The 23,539-nt window shown below is 38.4% G+C and overlaps 2 protein-coding genes across 3 annotated transcripts in view; one reads left to right on the top strand and one right to left on the bottom strand.

Annotated features, from left to right (window-relative positions):
- Positions 1–150: 150 nt before the first annotated feature.
- On the bottom strand, positions 151–3,788 carry LOC127618183 (alpha-internexin-like). The gene is made up of 3 exons (XM_052090483.1): positions 2,727–3,788; positions 1,160–1,284; positions 151–968 (listed from the first exon to the last, which is right to left on the bottom strand). The coding sequence occupies exons 1-3, from the start codon at positions 3,786–3,788 to the stop codon at positions 725–727; spliced, it is 1,431 nt and encodes a 476-aa protein (XP_051946443.1). The 3' UTR covers positions 151–724.
- A 1,041-nt stretch (positions 3,789–4,829) lies between these two features.
- Positions 4,830–23,539, top strand: part of nt5c2a (5'-nucleotidase, cytosolic IIa) — a 28,810-nt gene continuing 10,100 nt past the window's right edge. The window contains exons 1-7 of one of the 2 annotated variants that reach the window (XM_052090091.1): positions 4,833–4,860; positions 6,155–6,272; positions 7,284–7,322; positions 18,829–18,902; positions 22,791–22,908; positions 23,003–23,098; positions 23,432–23,523. In XM_052090091.1, coding sequence (XP_051946051.1) covers positions 6,172–6,272; positions 7,284–7,322; positions 18,829–18,902; positions 22,791–22,908; positions 23,003–23,098; positions 23,432–23,523 — 520 coding nt within the window. In that variant the 5' untranslated portion in view covers positions 4,833–4,860; positions 6,155–6,171. Of the gene's footprint in view, positions 4,861–6,154; positions 6,273–7,283; positions 7,323–18,828; positions 18,903–22,790; positions 22,909–23,002; positions 23,099–23,431; positions 23,524–23,539 lie in introns of both variants that reach the window. The other variant, XM_052090092.1, reaches the window with a different exon arrangement.

The raw sequence follows: 23,539 nt of genomic DNA on the forward strand, positions 1-23,539 counted from the left end.
CTGTAATACAATATTAAGCTGTATACAAAGACCCAAATCACAAAGTCAACACCACCATTTTCTTGCTTGAGTGTATGTGAGTTCTTGAAACAGATGTTAAGACATTTAGAGAAGCAAAGGACCAAAGCAAGCACAAATTTGTTACATGTTTATTGATTTGGGACAGAGTTCAGTGATGTTGCAAAGAGTGATTTATGAATGAAAACAGACTAAACAAACATAACATTTTAATTACTGCTGTTGGTGTGTTTAAGGCATACATGTGGTAGAGTTGATGTAAGATGCAGTGGTTTGGTCCCTTATATGCCATAGTGCTGTCTGATAAACATACAGATGTATCTAAAATCACTGAATCAACATCAAATGTGGCTCTATCTTGGTCATCCCTCCATATTATAAGGTCTATGGATTTGGTCCTAAAATCATTAACAGGTTTATAGATACTATGTCTGAAACTACAACATTTAAGAAATACACAGGCTATTTGAGGCCTAAGTTATGGTGTGTTAAACCAACACACTGTAGATATGATTTTAAAACACTGTGTCACAGTAACAATATATGAAAAGTGCTAAATTCCTTGAAAACCTAGTGGCAGTTTTTACTGTGCCAAACATTTAAACTGTTATCGAGCAATGGTGTAGTAATAGCAGTTGCACTAAAGAGTGATAAGACTGTTAACTAGAATAGCTTTAATCCTCATAATTTGTCACATTTCAATATTTTATTTTGAATTAACATCAACAACATCACTCTTTTCTGCCGCCTTCTTAGCAGTGGTCTCCTCAATGTTCTCATCCCGCTTGGCTGCTGCTTTAGATTTTGTTTGCCCCTCCTCCTCTTTCTCTTTTTTGGGATTGCGGGTTGAGGTGAAAGTGGGGCGACTCTGATACCCATAGCTGATGCTGGGTGTGCTGGAGAAAGTCACCCCAGAACTGAAGTGGGTTTCTTCACCCTCCAGCAGCTTTCTATGAGGACATTGACAAAAAACTGATTAGTTCTTATATTAAAGGGATAGTTCACCTGAAAATTCTGATTCTGCCATCATTCACTCGCACTCATATGTATTACATACAGTCTTCCTGTGAAATAATTACATTTCATTTCATCAGCTCTCTAAATGTGTTAAATCAGTTAAACTGAATAACTGGTGCTTTACCTGTATGCTGCAATTTCAATGTCTAATGCCATCTTGACATTCAAAAGGTCCTGGTACTCTCTAAGGTGACGAGCCATTTCACTCTTAGTATTCCTAAGTTCAAGGTCCAGCTGCCCAATTGTTTCCTATTAATGGGAATGAAAAACATTAAATCAACTCACGCTTAAGCATAACATATTGTGATTTGTCCATCATAAGATGACAGGAATTGCCATATCAAGAATGCACTATATCAAGTAGTCTTATTTGTTTATCTGTTGCACTTTTCAAATTTTCATGATCAACTTACTAGAATAACACCATTTAAAATATCTCAGTACATAATGTCTGCACATAAAGTTGACTGTCTTGAATGTTGAAATAAAGCTTATGTGAACCATGATCTCTTGACATTCAGCACAAGGTCCAGTGAAGCTAATCTGATTTATAGTGCCACTTTTTTCACTCTTAAATTGATATATATAACGTCTGGGGAAACCGTCAAACTGGGAATTGGGCACTTTATATGAAAGTTAATGTTCGACATTTGGAGAGCATTTCTATTATATCAATGCATAAACAGAAACTGAGGATATCTTTCAAGATTCCTTTATCAAGTGAACTTGACCTTGTAGAAACCTCCCTCACACAATCCTCTTTATGAAGAGACTCTTAGTGGAATTAACCTAGGCCACCCTGCGCGCGATTAGTTCAGCACCATGGACAGAGCAAGTCCGGAAACCAATGAGCAACAATTCAAATGTTATAAATTACATTGAAAAGTGACTGGGTCACTAATCACAGAGAATCCCATGCCCAATAAGTGAAAAGACAACAACAACAATTTGTTATTTTTTTTAGTCCGATCTATGAATTTATGAAGCAATTCAAGCAAAATCAATACACACCTCTACACTATGAATGTGTTCGTAGTCATTAGAATTTCTAAGTCTAAAATGTCATGAAAAAGTGGTGTAACCGTCCAGAGACAGTATTAAAAAATAAAATAAGTCTCATTAAAAGGTTAAATTCTTGAAAAAATTTATGTTAGCGGGCTATAAATATTATTATTTATGGCAACTTTATTGGTAGGCTGTTATTTCAAATAGATTTTTTTAAATAATCAGTAAACAATTTTGTTTTAAAATATTAATATTATAAAAACTTTTGTCCACCAAATCAATGTCAAAGATATCAAATTTAGCCTATATTTAGATATAGGCCTAAATATAAGATTTTTGAGACTAAAATAATATAAACACTAAAGAAAAATACGACATAAATAAAAACGGTTTAAAGTACTGTATTTTAATAGGCCACCTTTTGATGGTTACACCAAATAATTTTTAGTGGACAATACTATTGGCCCCTCTCTCTCTCTCTCTCTCTCTCTCTCTCTCTCTCTCTCTCTATATATATATATATATATATAGTTATATTAGTATATAAAACCTGGACACAAAGATTAGGCCCTACATTTTTACGAACTTGACACATGTGTTTAAAACTAGATTTGAAAAAGATTTCTAATTTTTATCAAATCGGACATTTGTCAGTTTTTGTCAATGACTCATGTGAATAGGCCTACCTGATAACCTGCGACCTCGGCATTGTGTGCATCTTCCATCTCACGGATCTGCCGTTCAAGTGACTCGTTTGTGCCTCGCAAGGTTTCGATTTCGATGGTTTTAGACTGTAGTTGTCTCCTGTAATCATTGATCTCTTCTTTTGTGGCTCTCATGACCTCGTTGGTTTTAGTGGCTTGTTCATTCAGACTGGCAAACTTTGATTTGTACCATTCTTCAGCAGACTGCAGATTTTTAGATGCAAGCGTTTCGTATTGCCCACGGATCTCTTTGAGGGCTGAGGTGAGATCAGGCTTAGACATCTCCACTTCCACAGATATCTGGGCAGCCTGGATCATATTCGTCAACTCCGCCACCTCTTCGTCGTGTACTTTTCTCAGAAAATTAATTTCGTCCAAGAGGGACTCGACTCTTCTCTCCAGGTCTACGCGCACCATCGTGGCATCATCCACGTCCTTCTTGTAGGTTCTGAGAGTCTGCTCAGCCTCTTCTCGCGCTCGGATCTCGTCCTCAAAATTACCTCGAAGTTTCTGCAGGTCTTCCTCGATACCGTCTCGCTCGATGAGAACATGAGCCCTTTCACTATTCGCCTCGTCCAGCTGGGCGCGCAGATCTCTGATCTCTTGCTGGTAGAGATCCGCGAGTCTGGACGGCTCGTTCTGCCGCTGGCGCAGAGTCACCAGTTCGGTCTCCAGCACTTTATTCTGCTGCTCCAGATTGCGCACTTTCTCAATGAACGTAGCGAAACGGTCATTCAGACCCTGCAGTTGTTCCTTTTCATTGGTCCGAATGATTTTAAATTCGTTGTTTAACACAGATGTTTGTGAGAAATCCACACTGTCGAAATGGACCGGTGAGAAGGAAGATGAGCGGGCCGATCTCTTGTAATAGCCCGCAGGAGATGCGCTGCTACGGGTAAGAGAGAGAGACCTGAAGCCGCTGGAAGACATGGAACTCCGTGAAGAGGCATTGCTCATTCTAGAAGAGGAACTGGCAAGGCGAGGGGATTCCCCGAATATCTTTCTATAGGATGAGGACATGTATTGGTCTGACCCGTAGCTCATCTTCGTAACAACTGAAGAAGTATAAAAATGGGTGTGCTTCTCCTTATATACCCGGCGGACTGTCCCAATCAGTTCATTAATGTTAGGCCTATACCTCTGGTGTTGACTATCAAGATTAATAGCTATTCAGAAATGTAATAGGCCAATGTTGGTTTGGTTGTATTTTTGAACAGATGTAACTATAAATGTACACATAGCATATCTTCTCCCGTGATTTGAACAGCTGTAGATGGAACTGTCCAGGGTTTGCGCAGTGCTGATTGGACCCGAAGTTCAACAGTTAATTCCATTGAGTTGATATAAGATCTCGTTTGGATTTTTATATTGGTTGAAATGTTCTTCACTGTTCTTGCCATTTTAATCGTATAACAACCAAAAAACACCCAGACGTATAAGAGTTATATATATATATTTATGTATTTATTTAGTTTTCTGAGGACGTTTACCAGATTTTTTTAACAATTGTAGATTCTCCATATGGAATAAGCGACAATTATTTAATTAGAAACATTTTTGATTAGGCCCTACATAAAATCTGATTAATTTGGCATCAACTCGTAATCTGATTTAAATCTTATTGTTTTACATCGGTATTTTGCTGTTCCACATCTACTGATATAAACAGACTAATACTTAAGGTAGCTATTAAACGAGCCTAAAATACTGCATTGGTTAAACAACTTGCAACATGGTCTGACAACCAGTAGATGGTGATATTTCACTTCTAATGCTTAATTTTTAACATGTCTGTATGAGTTACACTTCCTGAGCATTACAATAATGCAATAAAAAAATTCAAGGAATTCTAACTTCACGCTAAAAGTTTATCCATTCTTGTTGTTTTGTGCATCCTATTTTAAGATTCATTATGTAATTTAAGTTTAATGTGACATCACTTCCACAGATTATCACCAGTTAAGTATTTAATATCAATCGCATTCAATTTATCAAGTGCTTTTCAATTAAGCCTTTAATATTGCTTTGAATAAAGTAATATCATGGCTCTAGCGCGTTCTGAGTTCTGTGCGCATGCGCAGAACATAAATAGCGCAGAGCTGTCGCAGGAGGCGAGGTAAGTAGCCTATTGGCACTGCGCTGCAATAAAAACCTTTTTCAATACACTTTACTCGCCCCATTAAGTCGTTGCAGAGGATTGTGTATAAGAACGTTATAGCGACATCTATAAGGAAAGTCCCCTCTTTTATGCATTATTTAACGGGATGATCAAATCTAAAGGAATGCGAGTTAGCTGGTGTGCTAACTTTCCTATCACGGAACTGCTCGTGCAAGTGGAAAGATCTGCTAACATTTGCCTATAAATATCCTCAATAAAAATGTAGTTTGTCTGACTGATTATCTGAACGTTTTATGCTTTTAAAATGAGTTTACTTGCAGTATAACGTTAGCTGGATGAATGTAATGAGCAGCAGATCCACTCATTGTCTCTTGTATCAGACAGAGATGCCTATATTATCTATATTTTTAAATATTTAAGGAATGTTTATTTTATTTTTATATTGTATTTTTATACGTAATCTTTCAAATATAGTATTATTATTATGAATATATTTTTTTACAGATTGAACAAATATTAGCTAGGAAATATTTATTTTGGTAATTAGAAGAAGAAATAATAAGAAAAAATAAGAGGAAAATCTAATGTCTAGTTTCTTCTGCCCTTACTGTTACAGTGTGAAAGTTAGGAAAATAAGCAGCCCACTAATTTCTATTCACTAATGAATGATTTAGTTCTTTAGTAACTCTCGAGAGGTAACAGTAGAATTGTCATAGAGTTTTTACTTTGTTAAACTTTGTGTTTCAGCTAGTTTTTTGTAGTATGTATGCTCTTCCTATTTGTTGCTGTTTATCTTTCAGCCTGACACCTAGGAAACAGCACCTTTTTTTCACTCTTTTTATTTCAAATGATAATTGATGTATTAAACATGTTGATATTCAGTTAAACTTTTTTGATCTTGCTTCTTTTATTGTTGAGGTTTTGCATAGTAGTTGCAGGGGGCAGGCTGAGCTATTATGCAATAACATGTGGTGGACTTTTAACCTCTGAGATACTAAACCACTGCTGTGTCTAGAATCAGTGTGTCCTCCAGTCTTCTTGAATTTCGTTATGGTTTTTGGAGTAGTCCCCCCCCAGTTGCTTTTAGCTTGTTTATTTAGGGCTTTATTTAGGGCTTATAAAGTAGTTAGGGCTTGATTTTCTGTTAAGCTGCTTAGAAACAACATGTATTGTAAACGCACTATGCAAATAAAAATGTCTTGACTTTATTAATTGAAAGAGCCATAACCTTATTTAAAGAGACTGCTATAGAATAACTTTCCCTTTTAAGTCTGTATGTCTTTCTTGACAGACTTATAACAGTTAAAGATGACGACTTCTTGGAGTGATCGGCTCCAGAATTATGCAGAACTTCCAGCCAACATTGATGGTTTATCTATGAAGAAGTACAGAAGAGAGGCGTATCATAGGTAATAATGAATTTAATTCTTGCTTTCAGCTTTGTTGGTGCTATTTGGGCTAGACTATTCTCTAGAAAGCAAACTCCTGAATATCCCCAATTTCATTATTAATTACTCCATTCTATACACAGAAGCCATATCTATCACCTCTTGCCATACCTTATGTAAAGTCAGCCCTAATAATATATATTATTCTAGTCATAACAGTTGTTGGAGAAATGCTCTTGTCATTTTAAATTATCTAGTCCACAGAATTGCTATGCTATAACAGTCATTTTCAATTAAAAAGTCATTTTGTTTGTGCAGCAGGCTTATAATTATCCTCTTTATTTAAAGAGATGCAGGCATGACAAGGAGTATGTTTGCTTTTGCCATCCCATCATGTCGCTTTGTGGATGTACCTGTTTTTATGCACATGTTTGTCTGTCAAGATCTTTCAACTTCATTGTTGAAATGATGTTGCTCTGCATGTGTTGTAGGCAAGAATCATGTATTGCCTGTCTTGTGTTCAATTAAAAGAATGCAGTGTTTTATGCTCACATATTTTGATATATTGTTTGAAGTATTGAGTAAAGTATTGAAAAGGGAATTGCCTTAACAGTCTAAATGCACATTCTGACTCTAATGTGCCTCAAATATGACTCTAATATAACAAGGCCTGTTTTTCTTATTGAACAAACAGACTTTATATTTTCCATGCTGGTCATTTTGGCCTTTCACCATAATGCTTACAAGTTCCTAAAATGCTGTGTTTGTCTTGGCAATACCAAAGAATTGTTTCATAAGAGCACTCTTTAGTTACATGCAAAGTATACAATAAATCCATTCTCTATTTCAATGTTTTCTTCACAACATACATCAACACAGCCAAAAGGAGCCACAGATGATTCAAATGGAATCATGACAAGAAAACGGAACTGAATTTTCATTTACAATTGCACCAGCACAGTTCTTCATGTAGAAGTAATAGCCAATATGTTCTGATGTAATATGTAGTCCATGTATTCCTTTACTACAAAGCTTACCACAGGAACTGGCCCACTGTCATCCTTCAATGAGGTATGCCAAGTTTTGTTATTGACCTGCAATGCTGACTGATCATTTGTGTTGGTAATTGATGGTTTTTCTTCCATGTAATCATCACAGCACTAAACATACAAGATGAATAAAACCATCAATGCTTTTGCACTGTGCAGTAACTTTATGTAGGTGTCCATAGGCAGACTTGTGATGGGATTTGAATCTGTGAGATCACTCCTTCATTCTCCCTTCCTCTAGCTGCATCTTTGTTCTTCATGCTCTTTAACATAATTTCTCTGTAGCATAACAGTTAATTTATTCCACAGAGTAAATGCAGATTCAGTTTTTATTTTCCACTACAAATGCGTTGTTTGTAAAATATGTACTACCATTAATTGAACTAAGGATATTAGGAATTAATATTCTTAATTATGCCATTAGAAAACAATGGACTGTTATACATTTTTATGCCTTGTGAAATACAATAACAAATAAACTCTGCAAAAAAGAAACGTCCTCTCAACTTCAACTGCTTTTATTTTCAGCAAACTTATCATATGCAAATGTTTGTATGAACATAAAATGATTCAACAACTAAGACATAAACTGAACAAGTTTCACAGACATGTGACAGAAATGGAATAATGTGTCCCTGAACAAAGGGGGAGTCAATATCAAAAGTAACAGTCAGTATCTGGTGTGGCCACCAGTTGCATTAAGTACTGCAGTGCATTTCAGATTGTGCAAGAACTGCACCAGATTTACCAGTTCTTGCTGTGAGATGTTACCCCACTCTTCCACAAAGGCTCTTGCAAGTTCCTGGACATTTCTGTCAGGAATGGCCTTAGCCCTCATCCTCCAATCCAATAGGTCCCAGACGTGCTCAATTGGATTGAGATCCGGACTCTTTGCTGGCCATGTCAGAACACTGACATTCCTGTCGTGCAGAAAATCACAAATAGAACGGACAGTATGGCTGGTGGTATTTTCATGTTGGAAGGTCATGTCAGGATGAGCCTGCAGGAAGGGTACCACATGAGGGAGGAGGATGTCTTCTCTGTAACGCACAGCATTGAGACTGCCTGCAATGACGACAAGCTCAGTCCGATGATTCTGTGACACACTGCTCCAGACCATGATGGACCCTCCACCTCCAAATCGATCCCGCTCCAGAGTACAGGCCTCTTGTAATGCTCATTCCTTTAACGATAAACGTGAGTCTGACCATCACCCCTGGTGAGACAAAACTGTGACTTATCAGTGAAGAGTACTTTTTGCCAGTACTGTCTGGTCCAGCGAAGGTGGGTTTGTACCCATAGGCGACGTTGTTGCTGGTGATGTCTGGTAAGGACCTGCCATACAATAGGCCTACAAGCCCTCAGTCCAGCCTCTCAACCTATTTTGGACAGTCTGAGCACTGATGGAGGGATTGTGCGTTCCTGGTGTAACTTGGACAGTTGTTGTTGCCATCTTGTACTTGTCCCGCAGGTGTGATATTCAGATGTACCGATCCTGTGCAGGTGTTGTTTAGGGCTGGGATAAACGATTATTTTTTAAACGATTAATCTAGCGATTTATTTTTTCGATGCATCGAATAATCTAACAATTAATTCATTTCGATTCGATTAATCGACTTGTGACAACACCGGTAATACCGGTTTCATCGGGGGTGGGGGTGTATAAAATGTAAAAAAATAAAAACCATTTGCCGGGAGTTTGATTGACTGGCGATCTGATCAATCAATCATAATACGCCATTTGTGTCCGACAAAGTAGTCAGGAGAGAGAAGATTAACGTCGGTGGATTTGAATGGATAATGGATTGTAGGCTACTGTACTGACATCTTTCCGCAGATAAAACAACAGTCCTTCTGATGTAGGCTACATTCATGTTTAGCCTATTTGATGCTATAAATTAACCAAGGAAAAGATGATCGGTTCACGAGCAGCTTTAACTGAGGCAATCTGTCACGACACATTAAAGAGCCACAAAATAGTAGGCCTATTTATGGTTTAATTTTCTTTGAATGACCAAATTTGAAAGTTGAGACTTTATTAAATGTTACCTGCTTGGTCCTGTCTGTCAGCGCGTTGTCAGTGTCCTCTATGTATTTTTCACGACATTCATTCATAGCTATAAGCGCATTATTAATAACTATAAGCGAAAACTTTAGGTGTCGACAACGTATTATAGCTTACTCCAACATCGAGTGCAAAGTGGGGAGTTGAAAAAAAAATTTACGGTGCTCTGTCATCTGCAGCTGCTCCCGGGTGGCGCCTCTTCAGATGCTGGTGCATTGCCGTGGTGCTAGAATGGAAGGCCATCTCCATTTAGCAAAGTCGACATATCACGGAATTGTTTCCTTTTAAATTAAAGAATTCCCATACTTTAGAGGAACGAGTGCATGCCGCCTTGTACTTCTGATAGTCTGAGGAGCCACTCGTGTTACTACTCGCCGGCGCCGCCATCTTTGTTTTGGATTCGACGCGCATATTTTGCGTCGACGTCGACTCGTTGTCCCAGCCCTAGTGTTGTTACATGTGGTCTGCCCTGTGAGGACAATCAGCTGTCCTTCCTGTCTCCCTGTAGCATTGTCTTATACGTCTCACAATTCATGTCTTCCTGTAGCATTGTCTTAGGCGTCTCACAGTACGGACATTGCAATGTATTGCACTGGCCACATCTGCAGTCTTCATGCCTCCATGTAGCATGCCTAAGGCATGCCTCAGAGTCAATAGAAAGGTCCCTTTAGTGTCCTAAGTTTTTATAACTGTGACCTTAATTGTCTACCGTCTGTAAGCTGTTAGTTTCTTAATGACCGTTCTACAGTTGCATGTTCATTAATTGTTTATGGTGCATTGAACAAGCATGGAAAACATTGTTTAAACCCTTTACAATAAAGATCTGTAAAGTTATTTTGATTTTTTTTAGAAAATTATCTTTAAAATACAGTGACCAGAAAAAGGGACATTTCTTTTTTTGCTGAGTTTACATACCTTTTCTACAATATCTTTATAAATGTTTGTTTAAAAAAAGCCAACTCTGCTTGCTTATATCTTTTAATCCTCTCTCTTACAATGAAAAATCTTACCAAATTTTTGGTATCCAAATTTAAATCTTTGTGTCTAAGTGCAAATTTGATAGATCATAATTTTTCATATAGTGCTATTGTTTCTTGTATTTCATATAAATATATATAAAGTGTTCATAGTTTTACAAGATGGGTTCTATCACTGTCAGATGTGTTCAGCAGACTGAGTGTTTGCATGCGTTATTTGTTTTATTATTTTTCTTAGGTTGATATTGATATATTTGGTCACACTATATATTAGGTGGCCTTAATTACTATGTAATAACATTAAATACATACAAGACTATGTATTTACTGTTTAAGTACATGTTGTTCTGCAAAATGCCCACATTTGCTGTTACTGAGGTTGAGGTACGGGTAGGTTTAGGAGTTAGGTTTAGGAGTTATAGTTAGGTTCTGGGGTAAGGGTTTGGTTATGGTATAGTTAACAGAGTAACTACAAATGTAATTAAATGTAAGTACATTCAATGTAATTTCAATGCAACAGCATGTACACTGTTGGCCCAAAGTTTGGAATAATGTACAGATTTTGCTCTTATGGAAAGAAATTGGTACTTTTATTCACCAAAGTGGTATTCCAATGATCACAATGTTTAGTCAGGTCAATGTTTCAATAAAGTGATAAATTACTATTAAAATTTGAAAAACAAATTCAGAACTTCTTAAACTATTTCAAAGAGTTCTCAAAAAAATGCAGCAATGAGAGCTTTACAGATCCTTGGCATTCTAGCTGTCAGTCCAGATACTCAGGTGGCATTTCACCCCATGATTCCTGTAGCTACTTGCTGGCTTGTTGGGCAGTGAAAAAAACCTTACAGTCTAGCTGATCCCACAAAAGCTAAATGGGGTTAAGATCCATAACACTTTTTTCGAATGATCAGTTGTCCAATGTCTGTGTTTCTTTGCCCACTCTAACAAAAGTGGCTTTTTCTTTGCAATTCTCCCCATAAAGCCTGTACGACTGAGTCTTCTCTCTACTGTTGTACATGAAACTGGTGTTTAGCCTGTAGAATTCAATGAAGCTAACAGCTGAGGGCATCTATTTCTCAAACTAGAGACTCTGATGTACTTATCCTCTTGTTTATTTGTGTCTGGGGCTTCCACATCTTGGTCCTTGTTAGAGCCAGTTGTCCATAGTGTTTGAAGACTGTACTGTACACCTTTGTATGAAATCTTTTTTTTTGGCCAATTTTTTTTTTATTATTATTATTATTTTTTTTTAGATAAACATTTTGTATTGATTTATACAGTAAATAAATAAAAGCAAAACATATATACATATAATCAACAATTAACCCCCACTATTACCCCTCCCAATCCCCAACCCCGCCCTGACCCTCAACAAACATTCCTGTGGCCACACGAGTATATACACTCAAAAAAGAAATCAAACAAACAAATATAAATGTATAATAATCACACACATTTATACCTATACCTCTCTCTCCACCTACCCTCCCTGAGAGCCCTCCAAAAACTGGAAAGGGGACTTATTAATACATAATTTTGGGTTCAGCCATATGCTCAAGGCAACATTGAAATAAATGTCAGAATTAAACACTCTGGACACTTTTGTCCATACCGAGTGCAAATGCGAGATAACAGGGTGTAACTTAACTTCTCCAGTTAGACCAAATGCATAATAATAAAAAAAAAATGTGGTAGGCATAGCCCACCTTTGTCAATTGGCTTATGCAATTTACTGAAATGTAATCTGGGACGTTTACCATTCCAAATGAAGGACTTTGTTTTGCTATCAAATTGCTTGAAATAAGAAAGGGGGACATTTATAGGGAGAGACTGTAGCAGGTACAGTGAGGAAAATAAGTATTTGAACACCCTGCTATTTTGCAAGTTCTCCCACTTAGAAATCATGGAGGGGTCTGAAATTGTCATCGTAGGTGCATGTCCACTGTGAGAGACATAATCTAAAAAAAAAATCCAGAAATCACAATGTATGATTTTTTAACTATTTATTTGTATGATACAGCTGCAAATAAGTATTTGAACACCTGAGAAAATCAATGTTAATATTTGGTACAGTAGCCTTTGTTTGCAATTACAGAGGTCAAACGTTTCCTTTAGTTTTTCACCAGGTTTGCACACACTGCAGGAGGGATTTTGGCCCACTCCTCCACACAGATCTTCTCTAGATCAGTCAGGTTTCTGGGCTGTCGCTGAGAAACACGGAGTTTGAGCTCCCTCCAAAGATTCTCTATTGGGTATAGGTCTGGAGACTGGCTAGGCCACGCCAGAACCTTGATATGCTTCTTACAGAGCCACTCCTTGGTTATCCTGGCTGTGTGCTTCGGGTCATTGTCATGTTGGAAGACCCAGCCTCGACCCATCTTCAATGCTCTAACTGAGGGAAGGAGGTTGTTCCCCAAAATCTCGCAATACATGGCCCCGGTCATCCTCTCCTTAATACAGTGCAGTCAGCCCTGTCCCATGTGCAGAAAAACACCCCCAAAGCATGATGCTACCACCCCCATGCTTCACAGTAGGGATGGTGTTCTTGGGATGGTACTCATCATTCTTCTTCCTCCAAACACGGTTAGTGGAATTATGACCAAAAAGTTCTATTTTGGTCTCATCTGACCACATGACTTTCTCCCATGACTCCTCTGGATCATCCAAATGGTCATTGGCAAACTTAAGACGGGCCTTGACATGTGCTGGTTTAAGCAGGGGAACCTTCCGTGCCATGCATGATTTCAAACCATGACGTCTTAGTGTATTACCAACAGTAACCTTGGAAACGGTGGTCCCAGCTCTTTTCAGGTCATTGACCAGCTCCTCCCCTGTAGTTCTGGGCTGATTTCTCACCTTTCTTAGGATCATTGAGACCACACGAGGTGAGATCTTGCATGGAGCCCCAGTCCGAGGGAGATTGACAGTCATGTTTAGCTTCTTCCATTTTCTAATGATTGCTCCAACAGTGGACCTTTTTTCACCAAGCTGCTTGGCAATTTCCCGTAGCCCTTTCCAGCCTTGTGGAGGTGTACAATTTTGTCTCTAGTGTCTTTGGACAGCTCTTTGGTCTTGGTCATGTTAGTAGTTGGATTCTTACTGATTGTATGGGGTGGACAGGTGTCTTTATGCACCTAATGACCTCAAATAGGTGCATCTAATTTAGGATAATAAATGGAGTGGAGGTGGACATTTTAAAGGCAGACTAACAGGTCTTTGAGGGTCAGAATTCTAGCTGATTGACAGGTGTTCAAATACTTATTTGCAGCTGTATCATACAAATAAATAGTTAAAAAATCATACATTGTGATTTCTGGATTTTTTTTTTTAGATTATGTCTCTCACAGTGGACATGCACCTACGATGACAATTTTAGACCCCTCCATGTTTTCTAAGTGGGAGAACTTGCAAAATAGCAGGGTGTTCAAATACTTATTTTCCTCACTGTAGTTGAATTTTGGAATACAATTCATTTTAATAACATTTAACCTTCCCAATCATAGATAAATGTTATGAAGCCCACCTGCCCACATTGCTCGAAAACCTTTTTATTAAAGGGTCTAAATGAACTAAATTACACAAATCTGCAGGGAATAAAATACCCAAATACTTAATGCCCTTTTGGGCCACTGGAAGATGCCTGGCTGAAAATACGTTTCCGGGCAGTACGCTGTTAGAGCCAAAGCTTTGGATTTAGACCAATTAACTCTGTATCCTGAGAATTTAGAAAATGAATTAATAATTCTGTGGAGGCAAGGCATAAATCTAGTAGGGTCAGAGACAAATAATAAAATATAATCTGCATAAAGAAATATCTTATGTGCCACACCCCCTGCCACCACCCCTGGAAAATCATCCTCCTTTCTTATCACAACTTCTAATGGTTCCAGGACAAGACAAAACAATTATGGGGAAAGAGGGCAACCCTGCTGGGTGTCCCTATCTAGAGTAAAATATATTAATCCATTTGTTTGTACCGCCACTACCGGGTGTCTATAAAGTAACTTAATCCAACCAATAAAAGTATTTCCAAACCCAATCATTTTAAGATTTTGGAAAAGATAATCCAATTCTACCATATCAAAAACCTTTTCGGCGTCAAGTGAGATGGCAGCGACCCGAGTCTGATAATTCACCACTGACCACATGATATTGATGAAACGTCTAATGTTATCAGAAGAGCTAAGGCCCCAAATAAACCCCACCTGAGCTACATGTATAAGAGATGTCATAACCTTACTTTATTGGTTATCCAAAATTTTGACAATATTTTAACGTCTAGCTGGAAATTGGACGGTAACTCTTATACTCGCTTAGATCTTTGTCCTTTTTAAGAATCAGACTGATCCAGGCTTGTGTCATGGTTGGCGGAAGCTTTCCATTTTTTTATAATTCCGTATAAACTTCTAGCAAAAGTGGAGCCAATTCTGTAGCATAAGATCTAAAAAAATTCAGCGTCAAAGCCATCTGGACCAGAGCCTTGTCTGTAGACAAGGCCTTAATGACCTTGTCAAGCTCCTCCAAGGTTATCTCCGAATCAAGAGAATTTCAACAACATACAACAAATCAAAGTTTCTAAGATCTTCATCAGTAGACGGAAGACATGAAACTATAGAGATCAAGATAGAATTAAAAAGCATTATTAATATCAATGGCCAAGGTAAATATTTCACCACCAGAGATTTCACTGTGGGAATGGTAGAAATGGTCACTGCTTTATATATCTAGCTAGAAGTTTTCCTGTCTTATCCCCCAACTCAAAGTATGACTTTCTTGCCCTGAATAGCCAAAACTCCACCTTCTGTGATAAAATAGTGTTATTTCTCAATTTCAATCGGGTCAATTCTCTGAGGTCATCAGATGACATTTTGCACTTCAGCTCTGCCTCTGCACTTTTAATATTTCCTTTTAACTCCACAAGTTGTTGTGCTTTGGTTTTTTTTGTGAATGAGTTATACTGTAAGAACCACCTTAAGTGCCTCCCAAGCCACGCCCACAGAGGATAATGAGGAACAGTTGGTCTCCATATAAACATTGATTTCAGCCTTTAACATTTGTTGGAATTCAGGATTTTGCAAAAGGAATACATTAAAGCACCAACTATATGATTTATTTTTTTCCATATGTGGCAGCACCTCTAAACTCACCAGGGCATGATCTGAGACTAAAATGTTTCCAATTGAGCAAAGAACAACAGATGAAATGAGGGACTATCTATTCTAGAATAAATCTTATGGACTGATGAACATTTTTTTATAGTCCCTACCAGATGGGTTCAAAAGTTTCCAAATATCTATAAGACCAAGATTTTTTCACATCCTGTGAAGCGTTAGTGTTGCTCTAGGCGGCTTGCACACTTTTGCTTCACTATGATCAAGGACTGAGTCCATCAAAATATTAAAGTCTCCTCCCAATATTATATCATGAGGGGTGCCAGCAGCTTGCATCATCAATTCCAGATCTATAAAAAAGCCCTTATCATCAATGTTAGGTACATAAATATTAGCCAAAAAAAGGCCTTGCCAAACAATAATGATTCGTCCTAATTTATCTTTAATCTGTTTGAGACATTTGTATTGTAGATGCTTACTTATCTATGTTATGACTCCTCTGCTCTTACTTGAGCCAGCACTAAAGAAAACATATCTTCCCAAATTTTTCAGCTTCCTGTGGGGAAAGATGTGTTTCCTGAAGAAAGAGTATATCATATTTCTTATGCTTAAGAAGAGAAATAAACATCCTTCTTTTTATGGGGTGCCCCAACCCATTCACATTCAAAGTGGATAGAGACAGTCAGCTCATATTAACATTTGACATTTTGACTTATGAGAAAAAAATTGATTGTGTTTAAAAAAAAGAAAATTGTAAAGATCACATTGTTGCACGTGTATAATAATCACACACATTTATACCTATACCTCTCTCTCCACTGCCCCTCCCCGAGAGCTCTCCAAAATCTGTTGCAACAATAGTGCAACAATCAAACCCCGAACTTCCCCCAGAACCAAACAAACAGAACATAGAAAAATGTGCATGACTGCCCCAACTGGCGTCCATCCCTCTAGACTCAAACACTGTGAGAGCCCCAGCGACAACTTTGCTGGTGGATTGCTCAAGTCCGGTGTTTCTATACAAATTTTGTGAGACATAGTTACACAACAACTGTTGATCTATAAAACAAACTCCAGCCAATAGGTGGAATAAACACAAAGAACATGTAGATTCATCCACATAACTGTCCTGAAGGTGTGTTATTCCACAAAATAAACTCCAGCCGCTAGACGGAACCAGCACAAAAAAAAAAAAAAAGGGTCGCTCAGTTTCCTCTGACAGTTAAACAAATGTTCAGTGAGCTAGCCCATTCGCCTGCTACATGAGTGCAACTAATGACACAATCACTCATGTCCAGTGTTTCTATACAAATTTTGTGAGACATAGTTACACAACAACTGTTGATCTATAAAACAAACTCCCGCCAATAGGAGGCATAAGCACAAAGAATGTGTAGATTCATCCACAAAAAAGTCCAGAAGGAGTGTTACTCCACAAAACAAACTCCAGCCACTAGGTGGAACCAGCACAAAAAGAAACAAATAGGTGCTCATTTCCTCGAACAGTCATGTTAAGTGAGTTGGTCCATTCGGCTACAACTAAATAACTTACTCCATTGACTTTATGAAGGAGACCTCTTGCTGTGGGCATGTAATTGTTTTGTGGCCATCCTTAGCAGCTATTCTCAGTTTGTCGGGGAACATCAGTTAAAAAGCGACCTTCCGTTGATATAAGAGCATTCCTTGAATCTATCACATTTCTCTCTTGTTGATTTGGCAAAGTCTGGGCTCAAGAAAATGCTGTGGCTCTTCCAAAAAAGCCTTCCTTTACTCCTCTCCTCACGCAAGATGAGATCTTTATTTGAGGACCTCAGAAATTTGTCCAGAATTTATTGGGACTTGTCTCCCTCAGCGGATTGCCGAGCCAGAACTCTGAGAGTTCGCTCAATTTCCAGTTTATGGTCTGTTATGTCAAGAAGATTTGGAAAAAGACCGTCCATTTCACCATATACTAAACCCTCTTCGGCTTCAGGAATTCCGACAATTTGGACGTTATTCTGCCGGTTACGATTCTCCAAGCACTCCAAATCCACCTTGATCGCTAGCGGATTGGCAGATAATTCCCTCCCAATGACTCCAGATAATCGATCCCTTTCTCGACATCCCACACTCTTGTGACCACCTCAGTGAATTGCATCTCCATGGCAGTGATTGATCAACATATTACAGCAAGATCCTCCAAGTCAGCAACGCCCTTCGTCAGCATTGCAGACAAGTTCAACATTTCTTGCCGAATTTCCTGCACTTCCCCGACCAAATCGAGTCCCAGGCTTGCGGCCTGAGGTTTTTGAATTCTTAGGACATTTTGTCCACCTAGAACAATTATGGAACAGAGATTATCAAATCTCACCGGTTTGTATCATTAAAAGTGTTAAAACTAGCAAAGTGTGCGGAGCTCGCTGTTCACACATCCGAACCTCGCATGGCGTCACGACAGTCCTTCAAGCATTGTATAGCCTTCATTCCTCGAAACAAATTTTGATGAGTTTCTAGAGAAAGCTGTTTCTTTTTTGCCATTTCTTTACCTAATATTGACCTTAAGACATGCCAGTCTATTACATACTGTGGCAACTCAAAAACAAACACAAAGACAAAGTTAAGCTTCATTTAACAAACCAAATAGCTTTCAGCTGTGTTTTATATAATGGAAAGTGATTTTCTTGTACCAGATTAGCAATTTAGTATGATTAGTGTTGGGTTGATGGCTGCTGGAAATGGGGCTTGTCTCGATTTGATCAAAAATGACTTTTTTCAAATAGCGATGGAGCTGTTTTTTTACATCAGTAATGTCCTCACTATACTTTGTGATCAATTAACTGCCACTTTTGTGAATTAAAGTTCCAATTTCCTTCCGAAACAGCTAAATCTGTATATTATTCCAAAATTTTGGCTGCCAGTGCATGTACATTTTATCAAATGGTTAAGTACATAGTAGTTAAATATAATTCCCACCTAATATAAAGTGGGTCACCCTATTTTTCTTTAACAGTCATCAGCTAATTTCTGCTCTAAAAACTTGATTCATTTAGAAATCAAGGAATGTTACCTTGCCATTTGCTCCATTTTGCATATCATATTTTGCTGCAGTTGGCTTGATGGCAGTTAATGTCATTTAACTTAATGCATGTTTTTTTGTGGAGTATAATGTGCAAAATTCTGACTTATTGCTTTCACAGGCCAGACTATGTCAGTGTAACTCATTTTCAACACTAATATCAACTTCCTTAGAGTCACTGTCCTGAACAGCTCACAGGTTGTGTTCAAGCCAATGGAATAATAGAGTCTGCTGACTTTAATACTGTTAGCACACAAGAGAAAATTGAATGTCCATGAAATTGTCCATCTATTGATTTGTGTTGTTTACCTCCTCAGAGTTTTTGTCAATAGAAGTTTGGCAATGGAGAAGATAAAATGCTTTGGCTTTGATATGGACTACACTCTAGCAGGTAAGAATAAGTAACAGTCTCTCAACTCTACATAGGGTCTACATAGTGTCCTGTTTTGCATTGTCATTTACAGTATATTGGATGGACACTATGAAGTAAGTTCAAAAATGTCTATTAAGGAGTGCAAAGTGTTGCGAAATGGTCTGATCATAGCATGGATCTTCAAATAAACAATGATCTCATGAATCTGTTTTTGAAGAACAGTCTCTTAAAGGATTGTAACCACATACGTGCAGTGGTGTAATGGCTCTTTAAATAGCACCCTATCCTCTGTTGACTCAGGTATGAGGTTTTGTGCTTGACTTCTTGCTCTTTATTTAAATAGGGAGGCTCTAAAACATGTAAGATGGAGGGATGCTCTGTCATTCTTGATATGAGGCATGGTCCTCTTGATTGGTCAACATCTTGTTTATAAGCTTTTATCCATGAACAAGAGCCGTGTTTACTGGAAAGGGTTTTAATTTCATATGGTCAGATGAATAGGGCTTTGCCTGCCCTCATGTCAACACCAGATGAAGCTGCTTAGTCTGGTAGACCATTATACATACATTGTGTAACTCCTTTCTAATTTCAGTGCAGCAAACTTGCTTAGCTTTGCGAATGTTTCAGCAGAACTAAAGTGAAGAGAAGTGCTTCTAGCCAGACTTAGATGCTTATCCATTTGAGGGCCACAACCATTTGGGCTTTTGTCTCTAGACTTAGTATTGCGCTAATGATAGTGTAGTAATGTTAGTATACAAGTACAAGTCTTAAGCTGAATGTGTCCTTTCTGTAGAACCACATTATTATATTGATAAGTCAGACAGTTTAGGATCCTTGTATACCTTGATCAAGGGGTCAAGCCTCTCATTTTTAGCAATGTTGACACTTCCTTCCTCTCTTTTAAGCAGAATTCCATCTGCTCATGGGGGAAATGTTCATTCTGATGTTGTTTTGAGGTCCAAAGAGATTTCCTGAATAGTGCAACATGCTAGTACTAATGCAGGGCTTCCAGGGATACTTAAAAAGTCTTAACATTTCTTAAATACAGTTCCCTATCAATTCAGTTCACTCAAAGTTGCTGTTAAACACTTTGGGGAATTCCTTTTACATGACCAGTCGTTCCAATGAGAGACGTCGGGGTTCTGCGGACTTTAGATCTGAGACACTTGAACGTCGTGCTTGCAAAATGGCCATTAAAATGTTACTCCGAAACAGATTTTATCGCACATCTGCCCATGAGACTGATTTGCATCAATAGAGCTAAAGGACGTGTACTTTCATATCGAATCACAGGCTGTTCTTGAGGTGCTCGAGGGGATGACATATCAATTCAAAGTCCTTCCCTTTGGATTATCTCTGGCCTTGCGCACATTCACAAAATGTGTGTATTTGGCACTCACCCCTTTGAAGATGAACGGTATGTGCTTTCTGAATTACCTTGATGATTGGCTATTACTGGTCTGATCAGAGGTTCTGCTATGTGAGCACAGAAACTTGATACTTTACCATTTGAACTGTGTCAATGTCAACTGGGCAATAAGCACACTTTCTCCCAGCCAACAAATTTGATTTTTGGGAGTTTGACTCGACTCCATGAGCATGCGTGCGCACCTCACGAGCGAGTGCATCCGGACCATTCTTCGGTGTCTGTCTCAGTTCAAACTGGGGAAAGTATTCCTTTTGAACTCTTTTAAGAAAATGCTGGGCGTTATGGTGGTAGCATCCGCCGTCATATCATTAGGTCTTTTACACATGAGACCTCTCCAGTTATGAAACACCACGTACCACGTCACGCCAGGCGCTGGTGGTGCATGTGCGTTTCCATGACTCGCCGAACTGTCTGGCTGCTTTAGCACCATTGACAGCCTTCTCCTCTCCCTGCGTGCAACATATGTTCCAGGCAGTTTATAACTCAAAAGTATTTGAACACTTACACCACTCAGAAATATATATATTATGTTATAAAAATGTACTGCATTAGATAACAAATAATCAAACCATGTGACATTTATTTTAAAATAAGAAAGCACACTTTACAAGAAACAAAAGGAATTTTGTTTTGAATGATTGAATGAGTAGATATGCAGTTAAAAAGTAAGACAAAAGCATTTGGGCACTTCTGGTTTGCAAACTTAGTGAAATATGATCTTTGTTATGTCATAGTTACGCTTTGGGGACACTATACATTAAGGGGGCTTTCACACTTGGTTCGATTGCCTGTTCCGAACCCGAGTTCGATTGCTCCCCCCTCCCCCCTGCCCCCGATGGACTGTGTTCACATTATATATTTGTATCTGAACCGCGGTACGCTTGCGTCATCAAGCTGCAGCTGGTGCGTAATCGTGTTGCTTGATAACCGCGAAATGAAAAGGCGTCAAAATGAATAGACTTGCTCGGTTCACATTTGTTCTTCTTTTTTTAACCTTTGGTTTTGTTTTCAACATCAAGATACAGAAACACACTTGCGTCTGTCTGCCGCAAAAATACTGAAATCGTTCAAAAGACAGCGGGCTGTCCGCCGAAGACAGTTTTTGCGAAGGCAAACAGAAATCATCTCTCTGCTTGCAGTGCGTGTGCGTCAATCCCGCTTTTCGTCAAGGTAAGTGTATACACACGCACGCACACACGCACAAAAGAGCTAATGTTTATCAAATCGCGTGTGAGACTGACGACCACATTATACGTCATCAATAGCGGTTCACTTCCGCGGTTTGGTTCGATTGCATTCATATCAGCAGCGAACCGTACTGGAGTTCACATGAACCGTACCCCAGACCACCTTTTTAAGCGGACCCGAGTACGGTTCGCGGGTGCGCACCAGAGTTCGGAAGACAGCGTTCACATCATCCAAACGAACTGAACTCTGACTTCATTCGAACCCGAGTGCGCACCAAAAGTGCTAGTGTGAAAGCCCCCTAAAACATTAATTCAAACATTAATTCAGATGTCAGTTATAAAAATAGTCATTTCTTGACAGTGCAATACAAATATATATCTGTGGCTTTGTATATGTTAACAGCTTTTACGAGAACTATTGAATGAGGTGGGATGTATATGGTATGTGTATATATATATTTGCTACTTGTAATGCGTGTAATACAGTGTGTTCCTGTTTCTGTTGGGATGAGAGGTAAAGTGCGAATCACAGATAATGATGTTCATATGAGGAATCGTATGGGATTTTAAGATAGTTAACTGATGATAACTGATACTGGACACTTTGATCCAAAGTGAGTAAAAGTACCCCTGTCAAGGGTGCAGTGGTAATTGAGCAGGATTGTAATCTAAGTAACTTTCCATTTCATGACCCCTGTTGTGTCTCAGCTCCATGGACTTTCATCCTTTTGACTGGTTGTTTATAGCTTTGACAACAAAGCTCCAACCTTGACTGATGTCTTGTGATCCAGTTAGAATTTAGGACCCCTCATTGTGCTGTGTGATTTTAGTTGTAGTTTCATGAATAAAACCTTTTTCGTAAGATTAGTTATAAAATATATTTCTTTACTGAAAAAAGGGCAGTTTCTGATGACAATTCAGCAGTTCAGCTCTTGTTTATCTGGTTCCTTAAGGGTACACTTTGCTCTCCTTTTGACCCCAAGAGACACCAAGACACAGTTACTATATAATCCACATATCATTCATTCCAAAGTCCAATTATATGTTACTCTTCATCAGGGGTGTTGTCAGGGGGACAACTGGAAACATTGCTCTGGGCCCTGTGATGAGATGAGCCCACAAATGCCCTCTATAGTGTAGCCATTAACTAAAGAGGACTCTGTGGGAGGAGCATAAATTACGCCTCTCCTGAACAGCACTTCCGCTGTTGTTTCATTATTACACTTTTTGGTAATATTTCACGTAGTTGAATTCATTTGTTTTGTCTTTGTGTCCTCTCTTTGTTAATAGTGTATAAGTCTCCCGAGTATGAATCCCTTGGCTTTGATCTCACTGTGGAAAGACTGGTTTCCATTGGTTACCCACAAGAGCTTCTAAACTTTGTCTATGATCCTGCTTTCCCCACAAGGTGATCTGAAATATCCTTTTCCAAAATGTGTAATGCTTGCATCCTGTATTTCTATTCCATAATTTGATGAACACATTTTTTCTATATCTTGCAGAGGGTTGGTGTTTGATACAATGTATGGAAACCTGCTGAAAGTTGATGCATATGGAAACATTCTTGTGTGCGCTCATGGATTTAACTTCCTGCGTGGGTGAGTCAGCAGCACTCATAATTTTAAGATGGCTTGGTTACTGAAGCATGGTGCTTATTATTTGAATTTTAATTATCACAGTGAGTGATAGGTGAGCCACAATACAGACTGCCTTTATCTTAATATGTCTGTTTTTATTCCTCTACAAATAATAAAAGCCTTCTATTTAGAATTTTTTAAATTGAGTAATGCTTTGACAGTAAATATATATTTTTTAGAGACCAGTTAAATTAGTACATTAAAAGAATATTCTGTGAATTATCTTAAAGTCTTGGTTACACTTCCACCGAGAAAAAAGCCATAGTGTGTTGTGTATTTTTTTTACATTTCTAGTCCAGATATAAGAGAGCTGTACCCAAACAAGTTCATTCAGCGTGGAGATACAGAGCGATTCTACATCCTCAACACACTGTTTAACCTACCAGGTAAAGAGTCTTCACT

Source organism: Xyrauchen texanus, chromosome 24 (assembly GCF_025860055.1).
Source record: "Xyrauchen texanus isolate HMW12.3.18 chromosome 24, RBS_HiC_50CHRs, whole genome shotgun sequence".
NCBI lineage: Eukaryota > Metazoa > Chordata > Actinopteri > Cypriniformes > Catostomidae > Xyrauchen > Xyrauchen texanus.

Bases quoted from the DNA above. Each gene is read 5' to 3' on its own strand.
- LOC127618183 (XM_052090483.1), bottom strand. From the start codon at position 3,788: ATGAGCTACGGGTCAGACCAATACATGTCCTCATCCTATAGAAAGATA. The intron at 1,285-2,726 runs GTAGGCCTATTC...TCCCATTAATAG, and splicing joins CCGAGGTCGCAGGTTATCAG to GAAACAATTGGGCAGCTGGA. The intron at 969-1,159 runs GTAAAGCACCAG...ATGTCCTCATAG, and splicing joins ATTGAAATTGCAGCATACAG to AAAGCTGCTGGAGGGTGAAG.